The following is a 24,728-nucleotide window of genomic DNA, read 5'->3' on the forward strand; positions in this document are numbered from 1 at the left end:
ATATTTGGTGTCAAGGAACAGCATCGTATGTCATGAAGAGTTAGACCTATCATCACTTTTCAAACTGATGGAAATAGAAGGGCGACTAATGATGACTCATACAATCAAATGTAGGCCCAGTCTGAGTATGTTGTGTTGTAGACTGTGTGTATGTTGTCTGACAGCTAGTGTTTCTGAATGGGTGTATTTACACCAGGACAAATTCTTAAGGCAAGATCTGTCAAGGGTCTGTTGACATACCCTTCACTAGCATGTGATTGACATTGACATACCTTGCTTAATTATGATTTCATATAAATAATAATATTAACTATTATTTTTTACTGATGACTACACACAAGTATTTCATTCAATTTGATTTAATTTATTGCAACAGGAAGAAGATGATTTCTTACAGCACACCAAATCTTACAATTCTTGAAATTCTCAAGTCCAGCTGGATAAAAAAGTCTTTCTCAGGTGAGATGTGACACTATGCAGTCTAGGCCCCAATGTTTTCACAGGAACAAAATATTTAATATGACAGTACTGTTAAGATAATTAGAATGACTCTTTGCAGCCACTAAGGATAAATAAACAATAAATACTAAATACTATGGATAAATAAAAAGCTATTGAACACTGAATAGTACTTGGGGAAAAACATGGCAAATTGAGAGTTCATGAAGGAATTATGCCATCTGCTGGAGACCCAAAAGAACAGTGAAACTATGCAAGCACGTGTATGTGTCTGTGTGTTAGTGTGTGTGTGTGTGTGTGTGTGTGTGTGTGTGTGTGTGTGTGTATTTGCGATGCAGACACCACAGCACTTGACAGGTACTCACTCATACATGCCTTTCCAAAAGGGACCACACAGTTCACAGCCCAATGTGCAGTTGATTGATGGATGTATTGGTCTTCAGACTTTCGTGTCTTGTCTCTGCAGGTCGAAACAATGAGGTTAAAAGCCTTTTTAGCTTCTGTTTCAGCTTCAGTCGCTTTCTCTTTGATTTTTGTGAAAGCTGCCCCTGTGTATTAAGAATAGACACTGTGACATGGCATCCACATCCACAGTGAATTTTGATTACAAAATCGTGTTAGTGTGAACTGGTGTGTTTCCTGGTACTGGATCTCCCGTCTGATGACCCTCACCTTTCCCCATTAGGGAGGAAGAGGTGGAGTCTGGGACTTGGGGATATTCTACCCTCTGCCTGGGGAGGGAAAGGGGGTGGGGCCCATGCAGCAGGGGGAGCAGGGGGCGGGGGCGGGGGCCGGGTGTAGGGAAGGAAAAGTTTGACTGGGTGGTTTCGCAGGGAGAAGAGGCATTTGAGTCAGGGCACACATGCCTCAGCTGTGAGAGGCTCTGCTCCCTTCGGCTGGCCGGCATCCCAGAGTGGAGGCAGAGAGAGAGCGAGAGAGAGAGAGAGAGACACAGAGAGGGTCGAGTGTGAGAGACAGAGGGTGGAGAGAAAGTTTAACTGTAAAGTAGACAAGAAAGAGGAAAACAAGTAGTGGAGAAAGTTGTCTGTTTAGAAAGGAAAGAGGATTTGGAACTGAGCTTTGTGCAGCGTGGCTCCTGTAGGTTGTTTTTCAGCAGTGTATTTTTATCCCTAGTGAGCGTGCAAGCGGTGTGTGTTTGGAGCTGACAGCCATGACGGATTCAGGTGTGAAGCTGGAGCGGGCGGCCTTAGCAGAGGTGCTGTATGATGATGATGAGGTGGCCCTGGTGGGTGCTGCCACCGAGCCGGCCGTGGATGATGATGACCCCGCCGAGGAGGTGGACCTGGTGTTGGCCACCGGCTCTGGAGGCAAGAGTGAGGCGCAGGTGAACGGGGTCATGGTCCTGTCCCTGCTAGACAAGATCATCGGGGTGGTGGACCAGATCCAGCAGACCCAGCATGGGCTGGAGGCCCGGCAGGAGGCCATGGAGAAGTCCGTGTCGGGCATCCAGGGGGAGCTGGCAAAGCTGACCAAGAGCCACACCGGCACCGCCAACACCGTCAACAAAATGCTGGAAAAGGTGCGCAAGGTCAGCGTCAACGTCAAGACGGTGCGTAGCAACCTGGAGAAGCAGGCGGGCCAGATCAAGAAGCTGGAGAGCAACGAAAATGAGCTGCTCAAGAGACGCAACTTCAAAGTCCTCATCTACCAGGTGAGCTGGGGGGACACCGAGGGGCGCAGCATGTGTATGAGTGTGTCCTTCTGTTCACAGGGTGGAATAAGTAATAGCAAGTATTAATCTCAATCTGAGGATCTGATGATCACTGAAGCATGAAAGTAAACACTTTATTATTATTATTATTATTATTAATATTTCATGTGTGGCTATTAACATGAACATGCTACAAATACCCTGACAGTACATGCAACACACCCCAACAAGGGGTGTGTTGCATTCCCCACTTCGCAAAGGAAAGTTGGGAGGGAGTGTGAAATGCACCTGAAACGCTGCGGCGGCGTCAGAGAAACCTCGTGACATCACCTCACCAGAGAGAGCTGCTCCTCACATCGTGGCATGAGTCGACCCTTCTTAGTGCAAATGAAAAGTGATGGAAGGAAGGTGCGGGGCTGCAGGCTGCTGGCCAAAACCAACTGGCTCCTGGGTTTCCATGACATAAATGCCTGATTCATGTTTTTCCTCAAATTTAAGTCGTAACTGAGGCTTTTGTGTGTACAAGAACGTTTGTGTGTAATGTTTATGAAGAAACAGGTGTTGCAGTTCACTATTTAGACGCTGTTGTCTGTATTTGCGCTCAGTGTGGGGCGGGCTCGTCATCTTACTCAGGGAGGGGATTCCATTAGCTTCATACAATGAAGCAATGGCAAGAGTAAGGCAGGTAGCGACCCCTCACACCCTATAGTATTGCATGGTTACCTAACCGACTATATAAAGAAGCAGGACCAGTGGTAAATAAAAATATGAGGCCTATAAACACTGGCATGCTGGTCGACTTGAGACAGAACCAACGCCCCACCTCTGACTGCTCAGGAGACAGATAGTTGGCATCACTGGTGCTGTGTAAGATGAAGATGTGTTTTTTATTGTGGAGCTTGGGCAATGCTGCCAAATTGTGTCCCGTCTGGCTGTAAAACTCACATTATCCTGGTGTGGATATAGAATTGCTGATATAGTGCTACTCATATCTCACAGGCGTAAACTCCATACTCTAGCGCTGCAGTAAGAGGCAGCATACAGCTCAGGCTCAGCACTGACAATGCTTGGAAGACCAATATCAATGATTAAATACTAAATTATTCATTATTAAATATTTTTATTGATAACACAGTATGTGTTGCAGCACTGATTCTCTTTATTTCCAGCTGTCACGATGCATTTCATTAACTTTTTCATGCTCTGTTTGCCATCCTGAGCAGAGAATGAACCTTATGCTTCAATCACACCAGTATGGTCTGACTGACCAAGCCCAGTATATGAAGAAATATTTTATTATCAGTTTCTCAAGTTATAAATTATTCAAGCAACAAGAATTTAGCTCTAGACTAGGGACTAGGATTTTTATTTTTTGTATGAAAGTCGTGCTCAGAATGTGTATCTCCTAGATATGACACCATGCAGCTTATAGCCCATGCTGCTTCATCTAAAGAGAGGCTGTGTACCTCTCTGCTCTCTTTAGAACAAAAGTTCTCAAACTTAAGTATTGCTCTTTGTGGAAAAGGAACAAATACAAGTTAGCATGTGAGCAGCACACCGATCAGTCTAACTACCATGGTGTATTTGAGACTCTGTGAGCTAGTCTTTTTTTAGCATGCTGTAATTTCTGGCTAATAGCTTGCAGCCTGCAGCGTGCATGGCAGCGCCTCTGCTTTGGTTTATACTGGGTGTCAAGAGCGTTTGTACACTACTACCTGGAATATCCGTCTGTCATTAGACTGCAGACCAAATGAGAGCACAAGAGCATCTCACTGATAATGTCACCTCCTTCTGTGCATCATTGAATGACATCTGTAGTTTGTTTGGTAGTTGGAAGACTTTGGGATTTTTTTCTTTAATAACCATATAGTTGTTACATACCTACATAGCAATGAATCTGGTAGTTGTGTTTGCCCATTAGCCTCACACTGCAAAGTAAGCTACATTGCACTGTAGGTTGAATTGTTAAAAATGTTTTATCATGTACTTTTGGGTACTGAAATTTAAAAAAATAAAGCATTATAGGCTATTTTACAAATGTATTCTTATCTTTGGTCAAAATATCACTGACAGCTCTTGCTCTCAAATGTATATTTTTGCCTAGTTAGCCAGGCAGGATTTGCAGAGTTGCGAGCCTGTCTTGGATAGTGCTTACTTGGGGGTCTGTGTTGGCAAGCGGGGGCCTTATTTTCACATCCCCCCCACGGAATGTCCACTGTGGCAGCAGGTTACACCATTGGCATTTAGCAGAAATCCAATCAGAGACTAGGCCTTAATAAATTACTCTTGCAAAGCAGGTGTCTCCTGCTGTTTGTGGCACTGCACGCATCTGCTTTGATCCTCCACCGCTGTGTGCGTGTGTGTGTGTGTGTGTGTGTGTGCATCCATATGTCTGCATTTGGGAGTATGAGAGAGAGAGTTTGAAGGGGTGTGCAGTTTTGGGGTGTGCAAAAAATTTCTCAGGCAAGGACTTGGACCGTTTTCTGATATTTATGTCGTCTCTGTTTTCATTCTGAGTATCTGGCTTCACTCATGTTTCAACCAAAACACACAGCTCAGAAGTTCCCTAACATTTTGCATTACTTATCAGTCTTTCTCACACCCTTCCCACCTGTTTGTCATTGATACACTGTAATTGAATTGCTTCTGCCCTATGAATATAGTGTCTACATCATTTCCTGTAGCTCCTATCTCAACTGTGATGCCCATATCACTATGTAAACGTTGTGACTGTCATTCTTGTGACTTCAAAGCGGTTGTATGAACTGTGACTTCCATGTTGTAGTAACTGTGTTGGGCTCCAAGGTATATTTATTGCCAGAGGATGGCTGCATGGTGTCTGGTTTAAATGACAAAGATAGAGAGAGAGAGAGAGAGAGAGAGAGAGAGAGAGAGAGGGAGAAAGAGAGGGAGAGAGAGAGAGATAGAGAGAGAGAGAGAGAGAGAGAGAGAGAGAGAGGCAGGCACTGGTCAGAGATTGGCAGCACGGCAAATCAACACTGGCCCTGAGTCAGGTTTCACCACTTTCCACTGTCTGTCTGTGTGTGTGTGTGTGTGTGTGTGTGTGTGTGTGCGCTAATTGCGCGAGAATTGAAAGATTTTCATGGCATTGCTTGTGCCTTGCAGGCCCTTGTACGTGGTGTGGGTGTGTGTGTGTGCGTGTGTGTGTGTGTGTGTGTGTCTTTGTACTGATACTGGCTTCAACTGTAGGTGTTTTTCTCTCACTTTACTCTGTCTCTACACCCAGAATAGCCACATACTTGCATATTTCTAGCCTTGGGGAAAGACTTTGACAGTGATGCTTTATAATTAAACCTGAATCGATGGCAGCACGCATGATCCCCTAGCAACAGCAGGGTGTGGCAATGAAGACATATTTACTATATGCACATTACATATCATATTTACTATGCATTGCAGTATCTGTAACGTCCTCAATCATGCCTCCTCAGATTAGATCATAGAAGAGTCTACATACAGCCAAGCAGCACTAAGATAAAGGTGCTGCTGTGGATTCCCCCGTAGACTGAAATAATGAACTGGTCCCACATGCTGCTGTAGTCACACATCAGCAATGAAATCAGCAAAGAAGACCCTCGTTAAGAGCATAATCAGCCTCCTTTTAGTTAACTAATCAAAAAGTTTGGATGTGACAACCAAGATGTTTGGTCAGTTAGTCGTTCTGAATAATGTTCAGTTTATGGTGTATGGATTATTTCCTGAAAAACTGTTAGTGTATCTCCGGCATCAGAACACTATTCACAGATATATAAGAGTAATTACAACTTTTTGAATGTCAGTCATATAATAATACATTCCTGACTGTGAGTGACCCTGCAGCAGCTGAGGGTCTTGCTGCTGCACAAGGCAAAACCAGCCTGTCATCACGGCTCTGTGGACCGCAGATGGCCAGTGACCCAAGGGGGCACTGGCCATCCAAGGATGCTCTCCAAGGATAATACGGAGGATTTCTGACTGACGCCTCATCTTGCCTTCCCTGATTGGTTGTAAATGTCACTCCAGAGGTCTCTCTGTTTCTGCAGCAATTCTATATTTAAGCAATAAGCCACTCGAAGCCGTGCTTTACTCTTAGAACAGCTAAGAGGCGTTAGCTGTTGTTAGGCACGAAGCAAAGAGGAGTAAAACCCGCTTAGCTGTTCTAAAATCCCTGTAAAGCACGGCCTTGAGTGGCTTATTGCTCTTAGAAAAGTGCAGTGTTTTGTTGTTGTTATTAAAATGTTCTATTTTTAGTCAATGATAATGGAATCATCATAGTAATTAACTGTTATAGCAATATAGTTCATGAACAGTAGCTAAACAACATGGTTGCTAAGCGGCCGAAGTACCGGCGTGAGTGGTGATTTTTGGTAGCGCATTAATAATTAAATTCAATTTTATTAGGTCAAAGGCGTGCTTTGATTGGGTATTTTACAACGGCTCAGAACAAGTATGTGTTTTATAATGCAGATTATCTCCTTAATTATGCGGATTAATCCAGTTTATGCAATGTGATAGCACATGTCCATCAGAGTGTGAGAGTGTGTGAGAGTACCGCCGTGTGTCTGGACCCTGGGTCTGTTTGGCAGCAGCTCAAGGGCAGTGACAGCCATGTGGCTGACTCTATCAGAGGGATGAAAGCCTTCTCAGTTACGGACTGCCTCGTCCGCCCCGGCCTCAGCCCCTTCACAGCCCCGAACGGCGAGCTCCGAGCCGGGCCAGCGAGCCTCCGCCCCCAGCCACAGCCCGGTTTTCTTTAAGAGCTTTTTACCTTGCCCAGACTACGTAATGCCTCTAACCCACTCCAGTCACACTGATCCAGCCCAGGCTTGTGCCCACTTCAACATACTGATCCTTTGTTTCCAGGCATACATCAGATCTTATACCCTGAACTAAGTGGGTAGCTGTGAAGCACTTCGCCAAACCCTTGCAGCAGGCAAGAGAGGAGTACCCAAAGTACTCGACCAGCAGCACCAAGTTAGCGTTGTGATTCATCCCGTTGGCATCTCTCTCCCCCGGCTGCCAGCCGTGCCCACTTGTTCTCCTCCCTCCTTCTCAGTTTCCCTCCCTTATCGCTCCCACCATCTACTTATCCCATTCTTCATTTACTCTGACCTCTGATCCAGAACCAAACAAGGATACTGCTGCTTCAACAACTACTATACTGTACCATGTTGTTCTCCCAATTAGTCTCTCCCACCCACTCCCACCCCTCCTTCTCTCCTGCAGCGCTCCCCTTTCTAGAGCGAGTGGAAAGATGTCTGGCAGGCTCTACATTTCACTGTTGCGTGTCAGCTACTATGCCGAGCCAGCTCTAAGTTCCAGTGCTCGGTGGCGTGTGAGCTTGTGTGTGTAAAGCGTTGTCCAGTAGTCTTTCTCTTTTACAGTTCACATTGGTTGGTTGCTTATTAGCATGAGCGCATAAGAGTCACACCTTATCAGATAAATGGGGAATAAAGACATTTCAGATATGAGTGCTGCACCACTTTCATGTCGCTCCTTGCCTCGCTTGCCCCTTTCATCTACTGTAATAATAATGGCAAATTTCATATAAAGGGGTTCATCCAAAAATGTGACATATCTATTTTGTCAATATTTAAAATACGTAGGATTCTATGTTCAAAAACATAAAATGTTTTGTAAGTGAAGGTCTTAAGATGACTCATACCTTTGACAGTAATCCATAATGTGCTTTTCTTTCATGCCAACAATCATTTTGGCAAGAAATCATTTGGAAGAGTGGGGGACAGTATTTCAAATGGATTTCATTTTGTAATGGAACTCTTTATATCTTCCTCAGGGTGACATTGTAAGTTATATTTTAAAGACACCTGCCTGCTTCACATCTTCAACAGAGCATCCCAAATTCTCTGTTTGTTAAGGAAAACCACTTCTTTCCTCTTTTCCTCCCTTTAGTCTTTTTGCCTTTCCTTTTAGCCTGATCTCAAACCACAGGCTCTCCTCATTCTTCCTCCTGTCTCCTTTGTTTCATCGGTGACCAGGGACACCTTGGAGCCAGACCCATGTTTCTTTTGGCATGTCTGGCCATGACTGGACCCTGTACTGCTGTGATCCTTGTCTCTCTCTCTCTCTCTCTCTCCCTCTCTCTCTCTCTCTGTTTGTCTGTCTCTGTCTGTCTCTGTCTCTGTCTCTGTCTCTCTCTCTCTCTCTCTCTCTCTCTCTCTCTCTCTCTCTCTCTCTCTCTCTCTCTCTCTCTCTCCTATGGCACTGAGAGCAATTGAGTTCAACCCAGAGCACAGAACACATTATTAATTTAGTTTCTCATTCCTTTTTATTTGGGAAAGATCAAAACCTTTGTGCTGACTTAAAAGAAATCCTGCTACCTTTGATCTCACTTGTGTAAAAATGGCTGTGTGTTATTGTAGCAATACGAGTGTGTTCTAAAAACAGGAGTGTACCGGCCGGCATCCCTTGTTATTGTTCACCTTGTTCTTGCATGTTCTTTATTTTTGTAGAACACAGATGCATTTGATATTATTTTTGTGTCAGCCTGATGACTCAGTGGTCATATTAAGAGTGTAAAAATGTATGTTTATGTTGAAAATATGAGGCATTACGAACAGTTAAGATTCTTGAGGGACTGTTAAGGTCATCAGTCCTGCTGAAGATACAGATGTGGCATGATTGGATAGGTGTAATTTTATATACACACATATATACATTCATGTTCTGCCATGCCCTCTACACTGCAAGCTTTTTCAGATTCGAGTGTGCAACACTCTGTGGGTGGCCAGGTGTGTGTGTAGAGGAGATATACGTGGATTTGCTGATAGTGTTATTCTAGTCTTTCCTCTGTCACTGCCATCAGGATATATGTGCAGCAGAAAAAGGATCCCTGCTACTCCAAAAATTGAAGGCCAGGGTCCTCAAACGACACACGGCTATATATTATTATTACCCTTCTTGGTCCTGCAAAGCTGCGGTACAGTATGTTAGTTGTGGGGTTTGCATCTGTAGCACCTGCAGTGGTTTTAGCAAATGTGTGATTTACATAGCAGTGCATTTACCACAATTGCACAGGGTGCATGTTGAAGGGAAATGTGACTGAGGTGGGTTCAATGGGGAAACAGTGTCACTTATTGTGTCGTCTAGTGACACTGGTCTATTTATTCCTGTTGCACATTAGCTAATACTGCCCTGACACCCCAAAACACTGCTCTCATATTTGTGCGTGTGTGTAGCTGTGTGTGTGTGTGTGTGTGTGCATACACGTGTGTGTCTACATGAGTACAGTACAGTAGTTCTCACACCTGCTTCTCCAGGTCCACAAGAGGAGACTCTTGAGTTGCTCTTATTAAAATACATTACATTTCTCGAGTCTCGATGCCTGATCTCAGCCCCCCGCTGCCTTCCTGTCCCACCGACCAACCTCACCTCACAGTGGCAGACAGGATTTGCCAGCTGGGGGACAGATCAGGTCACCCCTCGATCTGGACCGTTGAAGTTCTCATCCAGCTTCTTGGACGGTCAACAGCAATGTGTCCTCGTCCTCATACCATATCACAGCTCAGTGGAAGAAGCGCATACGCTCTATGCTGTTTACTCCAAGATTTGTAGGCACACCCTTCGTCTAAGAAGCCGTAGCCAAAATACAAAGTTTGCCAAATCGTCTGAGTTGGTATTAAAGAAAACTGCTATGCTGCTTTGATTATAAATACCCCAGCAGCAATGGAATGGAATGGTGTAGTGTCTTGTTTCATTGAGGGGGTCTGAATTTAGCAATCAACAGCACCAATTGATTGATTGATTGTGTGTGTGTGTGTGTGTGTGTGTGTGTGTGTGTGTGTGTGTGTGTGTGTGTGTGTGTGTGTGTGTGCTTGTTCCCAGAAGAATGTGCATGTGTTTGAGCATGTAGCCTCAGTTGTTGGCTACATGCTTCCTATGCTTCCTGTGCACTTCTATTGTTATAATTAATTCCAATAACAATTTGTTAGAAAAGAGAAGATGACAGCAACAGTAGTTTAAAGGAGAATTATGTAAATAGGGAACACCTTGATATAAAGAGACACCTTTTTCAGCGCCTCTTGGTTTTGGTAATACATAAAGTTACTGTTAAAGTAGCATTTGTGCATTTGCTATTAATAGAAGTAAGACTTATTGTTCTTACATAACAAGTTCAGTTTAAAAGTAACAGTTCCCAGCAATGATGGGACTAGTTCTGCCAAATAATGCATTTAGAGAGCAGCCACTCTGCAGAAGCTCACTCTGAAGTGCTTGGTAGTATTTCCCACTGCTGCAGTGGGGGCTCGGTGTCCCTGGCACTAGACTGTGAGTTATAGGCTGTCAGTGAGACTTCGCCAGGACACTGGGTGGGTTCTGGGTTCCCTCGGGATTAGATTCTGCATGCACATGGATGTTTAGAATGATTCAACTAGAAATTATAGAAATGGTATGTTATCGTTGTAAGAGGCAGATTTGAAGGGTGGATCAAGGCTTGATACATGCTTTGGTTTTCTTTCAACAATTCATACTTATTGTCCTAAAAAGGCAAACAGCAGTAACTAGTTCTTTTTTCGTCTTACGTAGTCATTACAAGAGTTTAGATTTCAAATCAACAAAAATGTAACCCATAAATGCTATTAAACAATATACAGTCTACTTCTGTACAAACAAACCTTTTGGTGGGATAGGAGATAATTTGAATTAATTTTTCTTTCTTTCACTACTCACACAATTACAATTACTCTTCAGCTTTGTAGGACAGCATCGTTTACAGGCATTTGTCCAAAATGTGCATTTTGAGCCTATGTGTTATATTATCAGAGGTCGCTGAAATGTGTTTGATGACCAACAGTGAATTTTAATAGTGTAGTCAATCCCAAAACAGCCCAGTGGCTGACATACTGTGATGTCTTATGTTAGATCAAATAAAAGCTGCGCACATGACCGGCTGACAAAGACATCGAATAAAAGCCCCAGATAAAGCCTGTCAGTTTTTCCATTAATAATCTCCCAGGTGCATTGTTCAGTATCAGGTGAACAATAGCCCCAGTCAGAACAAAGCAAGGCAGTATGGATGGCTGGCTGCATGCCCTCCTTCCCATATCCCCAGGTGTCATTGGGCAGGAGTTTTAGCTCATTAATCACTATATTAGTCTTGTGCAACCCTATACTTACAGTGTGTTTAACTGGGGCCTGATACTGTATTCATGCTGGCAGGCTGTTGCCCAAACTTGATCAACACAGCTCATCATCCTGTAATATGATCATGCAATGTGATCATTGATGTTGTTCATAGTAAGGAGTAAGGATACTGTGAATAATTACACACTTACATAATAGGTAATAATTACTTAGCAGTAGTATAAAATCATGTCTCTTTCAATATTTCATGTTATAATAATCAAATTGCCCCATGCTCAGTGCAGCGGGACAAGTGATTTCATGTTTGTGCCTCAATTAGTTACAGTCTTCCTAGCAACTGAATGGAAAATCAGAACTGACAGTTGTTACAGTTGGCCAAAACAGTACAGTAACATTACTTAACCAGTTAGTGTCAATATGGACGGCACCATTGCAGAGGGAAATGGAGCTAGTTATATAATATGTTCCAACACTGTAGCTGCCAGTTCATACAGAGACGTAATTGGAAAAGTAAATGTCCTATCTTAGCGTGGGGCTGACCCGGGGATTCCAGCGGTTTCTGAAGGTGGGAGGGCCGAGCCGTGGAAAAAGGGCTTCCCCATTCGGATTCCTGAGTGTGAAGTCACAAATCACTGTGACAGAAAAACCAAGGAACTCCCTTCCTGCGGTGTACGCACAGGCTATCATGACATTACCACGGCGACTAAGTGCACAGGAGGTCTCTCTGTGAATGAATCTGTCTATAGACGGAGCGGTATTGGTTGTTAAAACTTCCATTACCCTCAGGACGCTCACAGCAGGGCAAACATGGCACCGTCAAAGCTGGCTGGACTAAAACGGACAAGGGAGGAGTGTGTGTTTCATAGCACAGAATTCACATTGTGCTCCTCACATGCACTGTAGCCTCAGTCATGAGAGTCCCCCCCCCCCAAAAAAAAAAAAAAAAAAAAAAGGCTTGGGGCAATAAGCAGCTGAACCCGTCCTCTGTGAATTGAATTGACGCTCATTTATCTAGGAGGGTGCGGAAGGCGTGAAAATGAAAGACCGGAGCTGCACAAGCATCCTTATTTTAGCCTCCTAGCCCTCTTTAGGGATCAAAGCATGGCGTTCCATGTCTATGCAGAGCTCTTACACGCAAACCTCCACCTCTGCTGCATGTCAATCTCTCTGTTGGCCCGTCTCCTCTCTCCCCTCCCCTGTACCCGCCCCCCCCCCCCCCCTACCCCCCGGCACTCCCCCCAGCCTATCCTGGAGAGGCAGATGGGTCAGTGATATCACTCATTGTGAAAGCCGAGTACACAGCTGCATGGACCGGACAGGATCAGACAGCTGCCCCTATGACTCACCAGAGTGGCCTTTCATCACACTGCCTCAAAAGGAATGGTGCGTGTGTGTGTGTGTGTATGTGAGTGAGTGAGTGAGTGAGTGAGTGAGTGAGTGAGTAAGTGTCTGGTCTGTGCATGTTGGTGGATCATGATCATGAACGTTAACTGCAGCATGGATTAGGTTATAAATATGATCAACCTTGCTATGCTGCCTACCGCACCAGCAGGGTTGGGTAGTAACATAATACTTGTAATGGTGTTATGTATTCTAAATACAAAAAAACAAACGAAAACAAAAAAGACATATGACTGTATTCTGTTACAGTACCTAAAAAAAAATATGTATTGCGATTACAGATACTTGTGAAAAATTACTTCTGAAATAATTTTACAGTGAAAGGAAGAAACTCCATTTAAATAGAGGCAGGTGTTCTACTATACCGCTTTATAAAATGTAGCACAGAAGAAAATTTGTGTTTATAGGCAAAATGAAATATATTTCCTGAACTTTGTCATTTTTCATTCTTTCTCATCTCTTGCTTTATACCTCAAATAAGTGTATAAAGTAATCTGAAAGTAACCAGAATACATTACTGAGTTTGGGTAATCGCTTGGTTTATGTTACTGATTACAATTTTGATGAGATAAGTAGTAATGAAATACATTTTTAAAGTAACCTACCCAACCCATCTTACCTATTAGACCTTGTTCTGGTGAAGCTGACTGGATACTTGGAAGGTCATGCAAGCATCAAGATTAGCCACATGTATTTCTTCATGTTAATGTTAATGTTACTCACGCTTTTACAACCACACCACAAAATGGAACTTGCAGAACCACTTCACTTTTAAAAAGCGGTTGCCATGGAAAAACACACCAAGCAATCAACATTCATTCAGTCATTTTTGAGTGTACATGAAACTCAGCAATCGGAAACCACTAGCACCTAGCAGAGAGAGAGAGAGAGAGAGAGAGAGAGAGCGAGAGAGAGAGGGTGATGGAGAAAGAGAGATGCCAATGGCTTTAGTCAAAGCTGCTGTGTCTCTATATAGTGCTGATTGGGACCACTGTTTGCTCTGTTGTCCTTGGCAACAGCCGGTAGTTAAACGATCCCTGAGCCCTCGTGTGACTCAGAGGGAGAACATTCTGCCTCTGATAAGAATTAAACAAACTAAAAACATTTTGCTGTCGTCATGTGAAAACCTCGTCATTCCAATTTTGGTGATTTTCATGTTTTTACTTCCATTGAAGGGTTACATGGTTCTCTGTGAAAATTCTATGGACCTTGGGCTGATGAAACCTCCTTGGATAAACTCAAAAATACATGGTGGTCAAGTTAAAAACAAGGCTGTTTTTCTTAGTTCTTCAAAAGCTGCCATTTTGGAGATATGAGGTTTTTACCTATAACGGTGCCGATTTGGAGGTTTTAATGAGCGAAGTTCAGGAGGCACTGCTGATATGAAAACATCTCTTACAGGTGATGATTAAACGTGCCCGTCTCTTTTCATCTTCTGCCTTATCTCTTCTATACCTCTGTCTGTCTGTCTGTCTGTCTGTCTTACCTTTCTGTCTCTCCTCCTTTTCCTCAATAGGTTTTTAGTCTTAGTTGTTTACCAAGCTCCTGCCCCTAAGGCTGCTGGGATGTTTTAATAGCGCCTCCTGGGTAGTGCCTCCTTTTTGAGAGAAGGGTCAGACAGTTGTTGGCTTGTCCGGGCAAAACACACACACACACATACACACACACACACACACACACACACACTCACACACACACACACACACACACACAGCTCCAAGTCTGCCAACTTTTCCATGAGGTATGATTCAGGCCACTCTTGGAGGAAAGAAAGTAACGTTACCAACAGAACTCCTCATTCAACACTCTCATTGAGAAGGACACACACACACACTCAGCCACCATTCCCCTGGTACCTGTCACACACACACAGAGCAGACTTTTCCATAGCTGTCGAGTGGGAGGAGAGAGGACGGTAACACAGGGACACTAATGGACTTTCCATGTCCCTCCTCACTCTCTCTCTCTCTGCTCCGACTCTTATTGTTGCTGCGCTGCTCAACCACAGTTCCTCTTGTCCATGACTGTAATCATGCAGCGGCACCCAAACAGGGCGTGTTGGTGTCCAGTCATCACCGAGGCTGATTAACAGAGGACCGAGTTAAGTTTTGAGGAAGTAAACAACTCAGTGCCTGACATGCAACGTCTGCACTCTAGGACGCGAGGAGCGTCATCAGGATTCCCACGGGCTTCGAAAATCTGCAAGTTTGTGGATTTGAGAAAAATTAAACAAGGCCTGAAAAGTGTTTGAAAGTGAATGGATGGTATTTTTTTAATGATGGATATTTGCGTTGATATAGCAGCAGATGATAGGTAAAAAATTAAACCTTTATGATGCCTAATTTTGACCAATATAATATCTTACCCCAAAACATGCCAATTCGAGTCGTTGAAATTCATCAAACAAGACCTTGAGTCATGAGTAGTCGGCTATACTTTGTTTTCCTTCGATTATTTTGAGGTTTAAGTCCCAGAAAGAGAAGATCCAAACTAGATTGCTTGGTCAGTTTTGTACTGACCTTAAAGACTTTGATCACAAATGCCTTTCGTCAGGTAGAGCAAGTCCTGAACCATGTTGTCATGTCCTGTTTTGTATGACTTCAGCTGTTCCCAGCATGCCCTGCACTTGCTGTGTGTGTGTGTGTGTGTGTGTGTGTGTGTGTGAGAGTGTGGGTATGAGTGTGTGGGTATGGGTGTGGGTGTGTGGGTGGTTGCACATGTGCAAGCATGCATAGGCTACACATGCATACTTGTGTGTATACAGTAAGGTAGTCTTTTCCACAGTATTTTTTATTCAACCTTTATTTAACCAGGTAATTCCCACTGAGATAAAAAAAAAATTTCAAGGGAGACACTTTTCTAAAAATAAATATCATTTTATACGTCCTCCACTACCTTCCTGTCCCACCAGCCTCCCTCGCCCCGCAGCAGCAGACAGGATTTGGCAGCTGGGGGACAGATCAGATCAGCCGCCGATCTGTCCGATTAAAGCTCCCGTCCAGCTGCTTGGACGGTCAACAGCAGTGTGTGTGTGTGTGTGTGTGTGTTTCTGTGTATGTACATGTGAGTTCATATCTGTGTGTGCTGTATGTGGGTTTGTTTTTGAATCATCATCTAGGTTTAGTCAAAAATCTGCTCACGTTTCAGGACTTTTTGTACTAGTCCTGTTCAGTATTGTTCTGGGGCGGATCCATCATCACATTACATCACTCCGATGCCATCTTTGGGAAAATGTTACTAGATAACATTACTGGTTATATTGTGTTGGATAGCCGACCTTGTTTCTTCATAATAGATTCCACAATCCTTTTGACGAGGTAGATTGCTGGAGGCAAAATGATAAATTCAGCACAGTTTCTTGCTTATTTAAAGATAATACAGTGGTAGCCATTGTAGCCGCTTATCCTGCTTCTACCTTACATTAGTGCTGCAGAGGCGACTGCAGCTTATTGATTTTAAAATGATGTGAAGTAGAGCTGAATAGGCATATGTGTCTCTCAAATAGCCAGTTACCGCCTCAGTCCTTATAGTTTCTGACATCTAAAAGGAAGATAAACAGTTCTTCCCAAGGGGGGGAACTATAACTAGATGAGACGCAGTTCAGAACAGTGGGACTTCTACAGTGTCTATGCGTAAAGATAAAGCCTCCGTCCAATCAAACGCGTCTCTCAGCCTCACCTCGCCTCACTCTGTGTGTGTGACACACAGTATAGATCGCAGAGCAGTTGCAGTATTTATTTTAGTTGTAATCTGCCCGCTGCAGCTGAGGTGTATTGTTGTAGAGATGTCAGCTGTTTATCCAGCTAAACTTCACCGCCCACCAGGGACGATATTTGCTGGAGGTGGTTGCCACGGCGACAGAGCCCTGTGTTTATCTGTTGCCCTGCAGAGGGGCGGGGTGTTGTGGGTTGGGGGGAGGGTGGGGGGGGTTGAATGCTGCAGTGGCCGGAAGCCAGAGAATGGTAGATGGAATCCAGAGAGAGGGAAAGGCCAGCCCAAAATAAACCCATACAGAGCGGGCTGGCCGGCCCCGCACCCCATACACAGGCCAGATAAGGAAGCAAGGTCCATTTTATGATAGGATCATGTGGCAATATTTGACCTGCCTGAGGAGATACGCTGCTCACATGTGATCTGACAGGTGTCTACCTTTTGGAAAAAATATATTAGACACGTTTGAAGTCCAACAATAGTCATAAAATCCCATTTTTTATATATATGCAACAAGTTACTCATGTGTCTACACTTCAAAAAATATCTATCTTAACAAGTCATTTAGTCCAGTACTTGTCTTAAAGTCTTATTTTCCATTAAGACAAGTACAACAATATGCCAGTGGGGTGAAATAATTACTTTCAAATGCAAATGAACTTGTCTCACCAGTTTTCTTGAATCAAGCGACATCGTCTTGATCCTGGAGTGATCAGCCTCATTTGAAGATATTGTTGCTTGTTTCAGGAAGATTCTCAAAACAGGTGGAACTGTACTGAAAACAAGAGAAATTATCTCACATCATCAGCAGATTTTTTCACTTGCTTTAAGGAAAACAAACTTTTAAGACTCAATACTAGACTAAATGACTCATTAAGGTTTATTGTTTTTGATAGTAGACTTCTTTATATGTCATATTTCTTGACATCTCCTAAAACACACACACACACACACACACACACACACACACACGCAGCCCCTATATGCATAAGCACCCTTTTCCTGCCCCTTACTTTTACATAAATGCATAGTCGATCTATTGTACCCCTCCCACTGCCTGTATGTTGGGCTACTGAGTCCATTGTAAGAAGCCTCTCCTATGGAATAATCACATTTCAGGGCCCATATTTGAATTAAAATGCAACAAATGGAGGCTGGAGTGGATGTATGCCTAGATTGTGTCAAACGAGGTGGGAGGGGCAGGGGTGTTGCAGAAAAGCACACCCAGAGAGAGGAGAACAAGGCGTGATCTAATTTGAGGTGACGGCAAGGCGGGGGGGAAGGAAGAGCGATTACACTTCAAATGAGATGTGAAGATTAAGATACTTTCATGTGTCAGAGGTGATGCATAAATCTCATCCGGTGATGTGCGATGGTGATTAAGTTGACAGGTCATTGCTGCCTTATTAAACTGTTTGTTTTGACAATATTCCCGATGAATAGCTCTGCTGTTAAACCTTATGGTGGAGGAGAGGAACACATTTTTTTTTTTATCAGCCAGCAGTGTATCAATTTGAACTGAATCCATCTCCTGCGGGCCAGTCAAGCCTCCCTCTGTCAATAACATTTTAAAAACTGCTGCTCTATAAAAGCAAATATGCATCATGTGGTTTTCCTGCAGGAAGTGAAGTGTTGATGCTAGGAGCGAGCTGAGGCATATTGATGAATTTGGGTGCTATATTTTAATTTCAGGTACTTTCAAGGCCATCCATTCAACTGCAAAAACTTTCAGGGGTTATGTGTTTATATAAAGTGTTTTGATGTTTTTTCTGTTACAGCAAAGCTAAAAATCAGGTTGTGAATTGTCCACTCCCTGCTGCCAACAGTACCATTATTCGCACCATGATCCCAATCTCACACACCCCTATGCCGCTGAAAGATGGTCACACACACACAGGCATCAAACACACACCTCCGCTCAACTGAACAGCTCCCCATTACAGGCCGGCTCACTGGTTCTCTCACTGGACGCCTTTATTTCACTTTGCACAGGGCGAGTTCAGCTGCTTGTCAACAATTTTAGTTTTTTCATTTAATTGTTCTGTATTTTCTTGGTGAATTAAGTGTTCATTTAAAGGTAGTAATCTATCTCTGAGTTTCCACTGTCATTGAACAAGTGAGATGCTTTAAAGAGCAATTATGTTATTAGTTTCAGTGGAGGTTTTAGTGTCCCATGATGGTCTATATGCTGTTTCAGAGACCTGCTGTTGAGATATGCTGTTTTCCACCCTAACAAGTACAAAATTCTGGGGGGAAAATTGAATTCTTGTCATTTTGGGGTTATAAAAATGGTCAAAGATATTGAAAATCAGCACAAAATATCGGCGATCAGCAGCTTCAATGCAAAAATCGTGGTATCAGCCTTCAGAAACCCATATCAGTCAAAACCCTAATTCACATTATGGGGCTGGCATCTGCTGGAGAAAGGGCATGGTGACTCACTCAGTCCCATGGAAACACTTGTGCTTGTTTTCCAATATTACAACAATGACTGTATCTACAGTGATGGTGAAAGATAAAGCTTCACATGAAAAGAGAAGCTGTGATATTTTAGGGAAAGATAATCGCGAGGTGTGCTGCGGTGGGACTACAGATCTCTCTCTGGGGGTCAAAGACATGCTGTCTGGGATTAAGACGGGGCAGTAGGAGGGAAAACATTCTTAGCATTACTCCTCCTCCCTCTGTGGATGTCTGGCAGCATTCTGCCTAACATTGTGATTTTGTCATTTTGGGCAGTGGTGGCCTAAAGGTTAGAGAAGCGAGCTTGTGACCGGAAGGTCGTCGGTTCAATCCCCCGGACCGGCAGGATAAATCTGGGTGGGGAAAGTGAAAAGCAGCGCTTGCCCCTCCCTCATTACCACCACTGAGGTGCCCTTGAGCAAGGCCCTTAACCCTAACCGCTCCAGTGGAGCTGCTCAGTGGCAGCAGATCAGACTGTGGTTGTACTGGTCAGCTTCCAGGTGTGAATGTGTGTGAATGTGATCAGGGCGTTCCTGAAAAAGAGAGCACTGCTCTCAGTGAAACTCCCCCAGAATAAATAAAGGTAAAAAAAAATAAATTGTGGAAATATTACTGTTGCTGCAGCGCTGAATGAGAGGTAGCTGTCAGAATGGCAGCAGTCAATGGAAAACTGATAGCAGATGGAGATAAGTTTTCCTCACTTGGTTGTTTAAACAAGTTCATTAACCGTACAGAGTGGAGACATCTGTCTTCTTCATGGGAAAACAGATTTCTGGCCACTGTGTGTGCAGTGTGAAATTATAGCCCCTTTTTCCCACAAGGGGGAGGTAAAACACTAGGGGGAAGTAAAAGTGTAATGATATGACTATTGGTTCTGCAATTTAGGGCTGCTTTACTACCGTACAGTGACACAGAAGATTCCTGACTGGCAAAAAGTCGACTTTTTTACACAGAGCAGACAGATGTATAGGCTACTTCTGTATTTACATAGATCATTTTCTGCAGAATGTGAGACTGAGACTGCTGAGATGTAGGCTATATTTGTCTAAAGTGAAACTTCTTTTGTACTAACCACATAAGTCTTTTCAGTGAAAGGAAAGCAGGGTTGTGAATTCTGAAAGGTAGAATTATCTTAGAAATGGATGTATATGGGTTTTTTGAGGTTTTTTTTTTTTTTTTTACTTGCAGCTAGAAAATAAACCTTTTGCAATTTCTCTCCATAGCTCAAAATCACACATCCTTTATCTCAAAGGTTTACTATAACTAAACCTTTTCCTACAGCTTTAAAATATTCATATCATATTTAGCGGTTATACTCTAGGTTTTTGTTTTCAAATTGCTTTTGCATTAAACAATTCTGAAAATTCAGGGCTACCTTTTGGTTGACTTTTAGATTATGGATTAGTCACCTCCAAGCGAGTGTCTGACTGTGAGAGTTTTGTAGAAACGATAAGAGAAATGACAGGAAATGCATCTGTGGCGAAGTTGGCTTAAGTTTCAGTATGACTATAAACTCACATATGGCAGGCTTTGTTTAACGCTCCATAGCTTTAGGATCATTTGGAAGATGTGGTATACGATATATTCAACCACACTAGTCTCAATTCTCATATATTAAGAATGTTGTGAAATGACTGTGTAGCCTCCAGTGGCTCGGTTGGCAACAGCTTGGGCCAACAGCTTCACCACTAGATGGCACTCTACACTAATAGCTGCCAACAGTGAACTCTTTTTTTTTTTTTTTGTCAAGTAGATGCCACATGAATGAATGATGTATCATGCATACATGTTTCCAATTTCCAACCCAAAGTCCATTAATTTCATCAAATATTGCATGAAATGTCATCAGCAGATCACCATGGAGTACATTTAGTTTTTTATATGAATGAATAGCCTATATCACAGTAAATGTCAAATTAAATATCTCATTCAATTAATACATTGTGTTTCCTTAATATAATGGGAAAATGACCATGTAAATGAAATCTCTATCAGATCCTACTTGTAATGAACTGCTCTGCCTAAAAGAAACCTTAATACATCTTCCACTCGTTGATTTGCAGGCTAACACTGCTATGTGGCTACACATTTCTCCTGTTTTTCCTAACCTTTCCCTCTGTCCCTCTTGTGTCTCCGCAGGATCACATGAAGGCACCGAAAGCATCCAAGTCCAAGGCGGCAGAGACAGTAGCTGAAGGAGCAGTGGAGGGCCTGCAGCAGATCCCCGAGGAGGGAGGAGAGGAGCTCCATGCCGGCCTCGACTCAGACGAGGAGGTGGAGATCGAGGAGATTATCGAGGAGTCTCGCGCCCAGCGCATCAAGCGCACCAGCAAGCAGCGCGTGGACAACATAAAGAAAGCCTTCTCCAAAGAGAAGATGGAGAAGACCAAGCTAAAGACCAGGGAGAACTTGGAGAAGACCAAGCAGAGGACCCGCGAGAACCTGGAGAAGACGAGACAGAGGACCCGCGAGAACCTGGAGAAGACCAAGCACAGCCTGGAGAAGAAGATGGGCAAGCTCGGCTCCCGCATGACCCCCAACATGGAGCGCAAGGCGAAGATGAAGACCTCCAAAGACAAGGTGCAGAAGTCCCTGACCCCCGACCACACGGTCTACGCTCGCTCCAAGACGACCGTGTACCGCGTGCCCCCCTTCACCTTCCACGTGAAGAAGATCCGGGACGGGGAGGAGGAGGTGGTGCAGAACACAGAGATGGTGGAGGTGGCCGAGACCGAAAGCGGCCTGCCGGTGGGAGAGGAGGACGAGCTGGGTGTGCACGTGGAGGTGGAGGAGGGCGAGCTGGTGAGCGTAGACAGCCCAGAGATGGAGGCTCTGCTGGAGGTGGCCGAGGACTCTCCGCTGGTCCTGGTGGAGACAGACCACCTAAAGAAGGCCCGCAGCGAGTAGACCGGCCCGGCTCCGCGCTGCTGTGATTTGAGGAAGGGTGCGATGGAAGGATGAAGAGGGGGAGGGAGTAATCGGTGAATGATTCTAATCACAAGGACACGATATTAGTTATAGGGACTTTATGGACGTGATCACAATCAATGGCGTCTCATTTGTTTTCTGTTTTCTTTTTATCTTACCCAACAGGGATGACTTTTAACTTTGATATTTGCTCCTCTTTAGCATAGAAATTTAAAAAACAAACAAAGCTAGTTTTTGCAACATGCTGTAGGCTGTTCCTCTTATTCCTGATTTATTTTCTCAGCTTTTTAGGTTTTCAGTGAATGACTGTGATCATTCGCTCAACAACTATGCTAGATCTAGAGGTCTAGGGTATTTGCTGTTTGTAGAATTTTGTTGGTTTCTAAAATGTAGGAACCCTTGACGAGTGCCACAAGGAAAAAGGTATAAATAGTCTTTGCTATTGAGATGTATGTACAATATTTGCCTTGTAAGATATGCACATCAATAGGTATGGTAACAGAAGGTTGCTAGCAAGGTTTGTAATGTAATCGATGGTTTGTGGTCATGCAATGTGCAAGACTGAATGAAATGAAAGAACGAGTAGGCAGCGTTTAGGCCTATAAAAGAAATAAAGAAGAGGCAGGAGAAGAAGAGACAAATGGGAATGGACTTAGTGAGTGTCTTTCCCTCGACTGAAGAGTTTACAAAAACATGAACCAGACATGCAGTCTCAACAGTTTGACATTAGATCATAAAGCTTTTTACTGCCAACGTGGGCTCAGCTCACTCAGCCATTGTGCCAAATGTTATGATGGAAAGTTTGTCACATATTAAAGACTGAGGCGTGGGTAACTGAAAATAAGAGTACAACGTCTGTTATCTGAAATTATAGCAGGGAATGAAAGGTTTGCTCATATTAATTTCGCTTTTGAAATATCACAAAATTCAACAGAACAACCCATGACAGATAATTGAAACTACTGTTATGACAATGAAACCAAAAGAAGTAATTTTTTTTTTTTTGTGCTTTCAAAAAAAGAGAAGTCACCTCATCATCCTTTTATTGAGGTTTAAGTTGTACTATATTACTATGTGTGGAAATAGCTCTCTCTTCTGATCCCGGATCCTTGTCTGGAGCTGATCTCTAATCTGAGAGTCATCCAAAATTGGATCCAATGCCAAAGATCGATGCCAATGAAACTTAGAATGTAACATTTGCTACTGTGTTTCTTCACTATGCATGCTAGATAACATTAGTAAAAAAAAAAACACGTTTTGAATGTTATTTACTGTAAGATGTTTGGATGTCTATTCACCCTGTCACAAGTGTTGGACATGCTGTATAGGGCACTGCTGCACAGAGGGGAAGAAGATTGACTGTGTCACCATGGTCACAGCTCATCACAACACATTTGCACACTCCCATTAAATTTTCCAAGGTAATTGCAGGCGGAAAAATGACAGTCTGAAACCCCTGAAGTATATTTCAGGACCAGATGACAGTTTAATGACGGTCTACGTCACACGTGGAAATGTAAATGTCATATCACGTGGAAATGTAAATGTCATACTAAATGTTATTGAATTGAGACAGAACGCTGCCAGGTGTTATGGATGGCACGGCACTTTAATAAATGTCAGAGCGCAGGAACAAAAATCTTGTTTGCAGAGACCAGATGCAATCTCATGTACGTCCTCGGAAGAACAGAAGGAATGTCCACACTCGCAAAAAAAAAAAACTTTCAATGCTTTTAATCCGTAGCAAGCCATGAATGAATGCTGCTGAAAGCCAAGTACTAAGACATGTTCATTTTTGAATGCATTAAAAGCATTTCATCTGATTTTTTTGTCCTTTTCTTTCTAACGTAAGTGTACAGAAGACGCTCATAGAGGCCTGACAGCTCAGTTAAAGAGCTCCATTCAGGAAGCTGTGATGACTGGAGTGTCATTATTCTGAGCCAATCCATCAAGGCCGTCCTCCATCTTCAAACAGCAGAGGGACAAAGGGCTCAGGGCAGGAAGAGGGCGAACGTACGGCTTCCTTCTCTCTCCCTAGAGCCCAGTGTGTCTGACCTTGATGCGGTGTGGGCAGGCAGAGGCCCGCCGTGCAGCATGGGACGCCATTAGGATAATCAATGGGCTGGGGGAATGTGATTAAGGAGAGTGCTCCCTCTGAGCGCTGAACAAAGGACAGAGCAAAGGGAGAGGACATTATGTGTGTGTGTGTGTGTGGATGTGTGTGTGGGTGTGTGTGTGAGGGCTACAGTATGTGTGTACAGTATGTTCACACTGATGCGTATATGAGTTGGGGGGAGTACTCACACTCAGAATAGTTGTGGAACCACACATCTCCAAATGCTGTTTAAATGTTTTGGTGAAACAGCAACCAACGACGATTACAAAGACAGAAAATAACAAAGAAATCAACAACAGGCCTGTGGCATCATTTAAGCTTATTTTGTATTGAATTTCAGGTGAATAAAATCTGCATTTGCATTACATATCAAACACTGATGGCTTCTTCTCAGCGCTCCATTCCTGTTTTTACAAAAGCTATGTGTTACCATGTTGTAAGCTACTGGCTATTAAAAAGTGAGCTGGCCTGCTAGAACCGCGTTGGGCAGATCAAGCAAACCTCATATCAAAACATTGTCACTGTAAAATGATGAGCCACACTACTGCAATGAGATGTCTACACATCCACAAACAGAAAACATGACACATAATTTGCTCTCTGTGTTACTAGTTCATACTCAAATAATGAAGCTTGCTTTTTGTGTTGACTTTAAGGCCTCTTTCCCCTAACCACTGCTATATAAATAAATAAAAGCTTCCTGAATTACATATACTGCCTATTATTTTGATCTTATGTGGCCTTCACCCTTAAATTGAACATTTTATTTACAAGTGTGCCTGATTACTTGAATGCCAACTTTCCTATTCACACACCTTTGTTGTAGTAAAAGTATTCAATTCTTGTCCCAAATTTGCATAACTCTTTCTTTCTTTCTTG

At 43.4% G+C, this 24,728-nt stretch overlaps 2 protein-coding genes across 2 annotated transcripts in view; one reads left to right on the plus strand and one right to left on the minus strand.

Annotated features, from left to right (window-relative positions):
• nkiras2 (NFKB inhibitor interacting Ras-like 2) overlaps positions 1-24,728 on the minus strand; it is a 415,504-nt gene that overhangs the window by 28,279 nt on the left and 362,497 nt on the right. The gene's annotated exons all lie outside the window — the stretch shown is intronic.
• On the plus strand, positions 1,320-23,556 carry cavin1a (caveolae associated protein 1a). Its single transcript, XM_071925761.2, has 2 exons — positions 1,320-2,131; positions 20,945-23,556. Exons 1-2 carry the CDS (start codon positions 1,631-1,633, stop codon positions 21,710-21,712), a joined length of 1,269 nt encoding a protein of 422 aa, XP_071781862.2. The 5' UTR covers positions 1,320-1,630; the 3' UTR covers positions 21,713-23,556.

This window comes from Centroberyx gerrardi, chromosome 7, assembly GCF_048128805.1.
Source record: "Centroberyx gerrardi isolate f3 chromosome 7, fCenGer3.hap1.cur.20231027, whole genome shotgun sequence".
Classification (NCBI taxonomy): Eukaryota; Metazoa; Chordata; class Actinopteri; order Beryciformes; family Berycidae; genus Centroberyx; species Centroberyx gerrardi.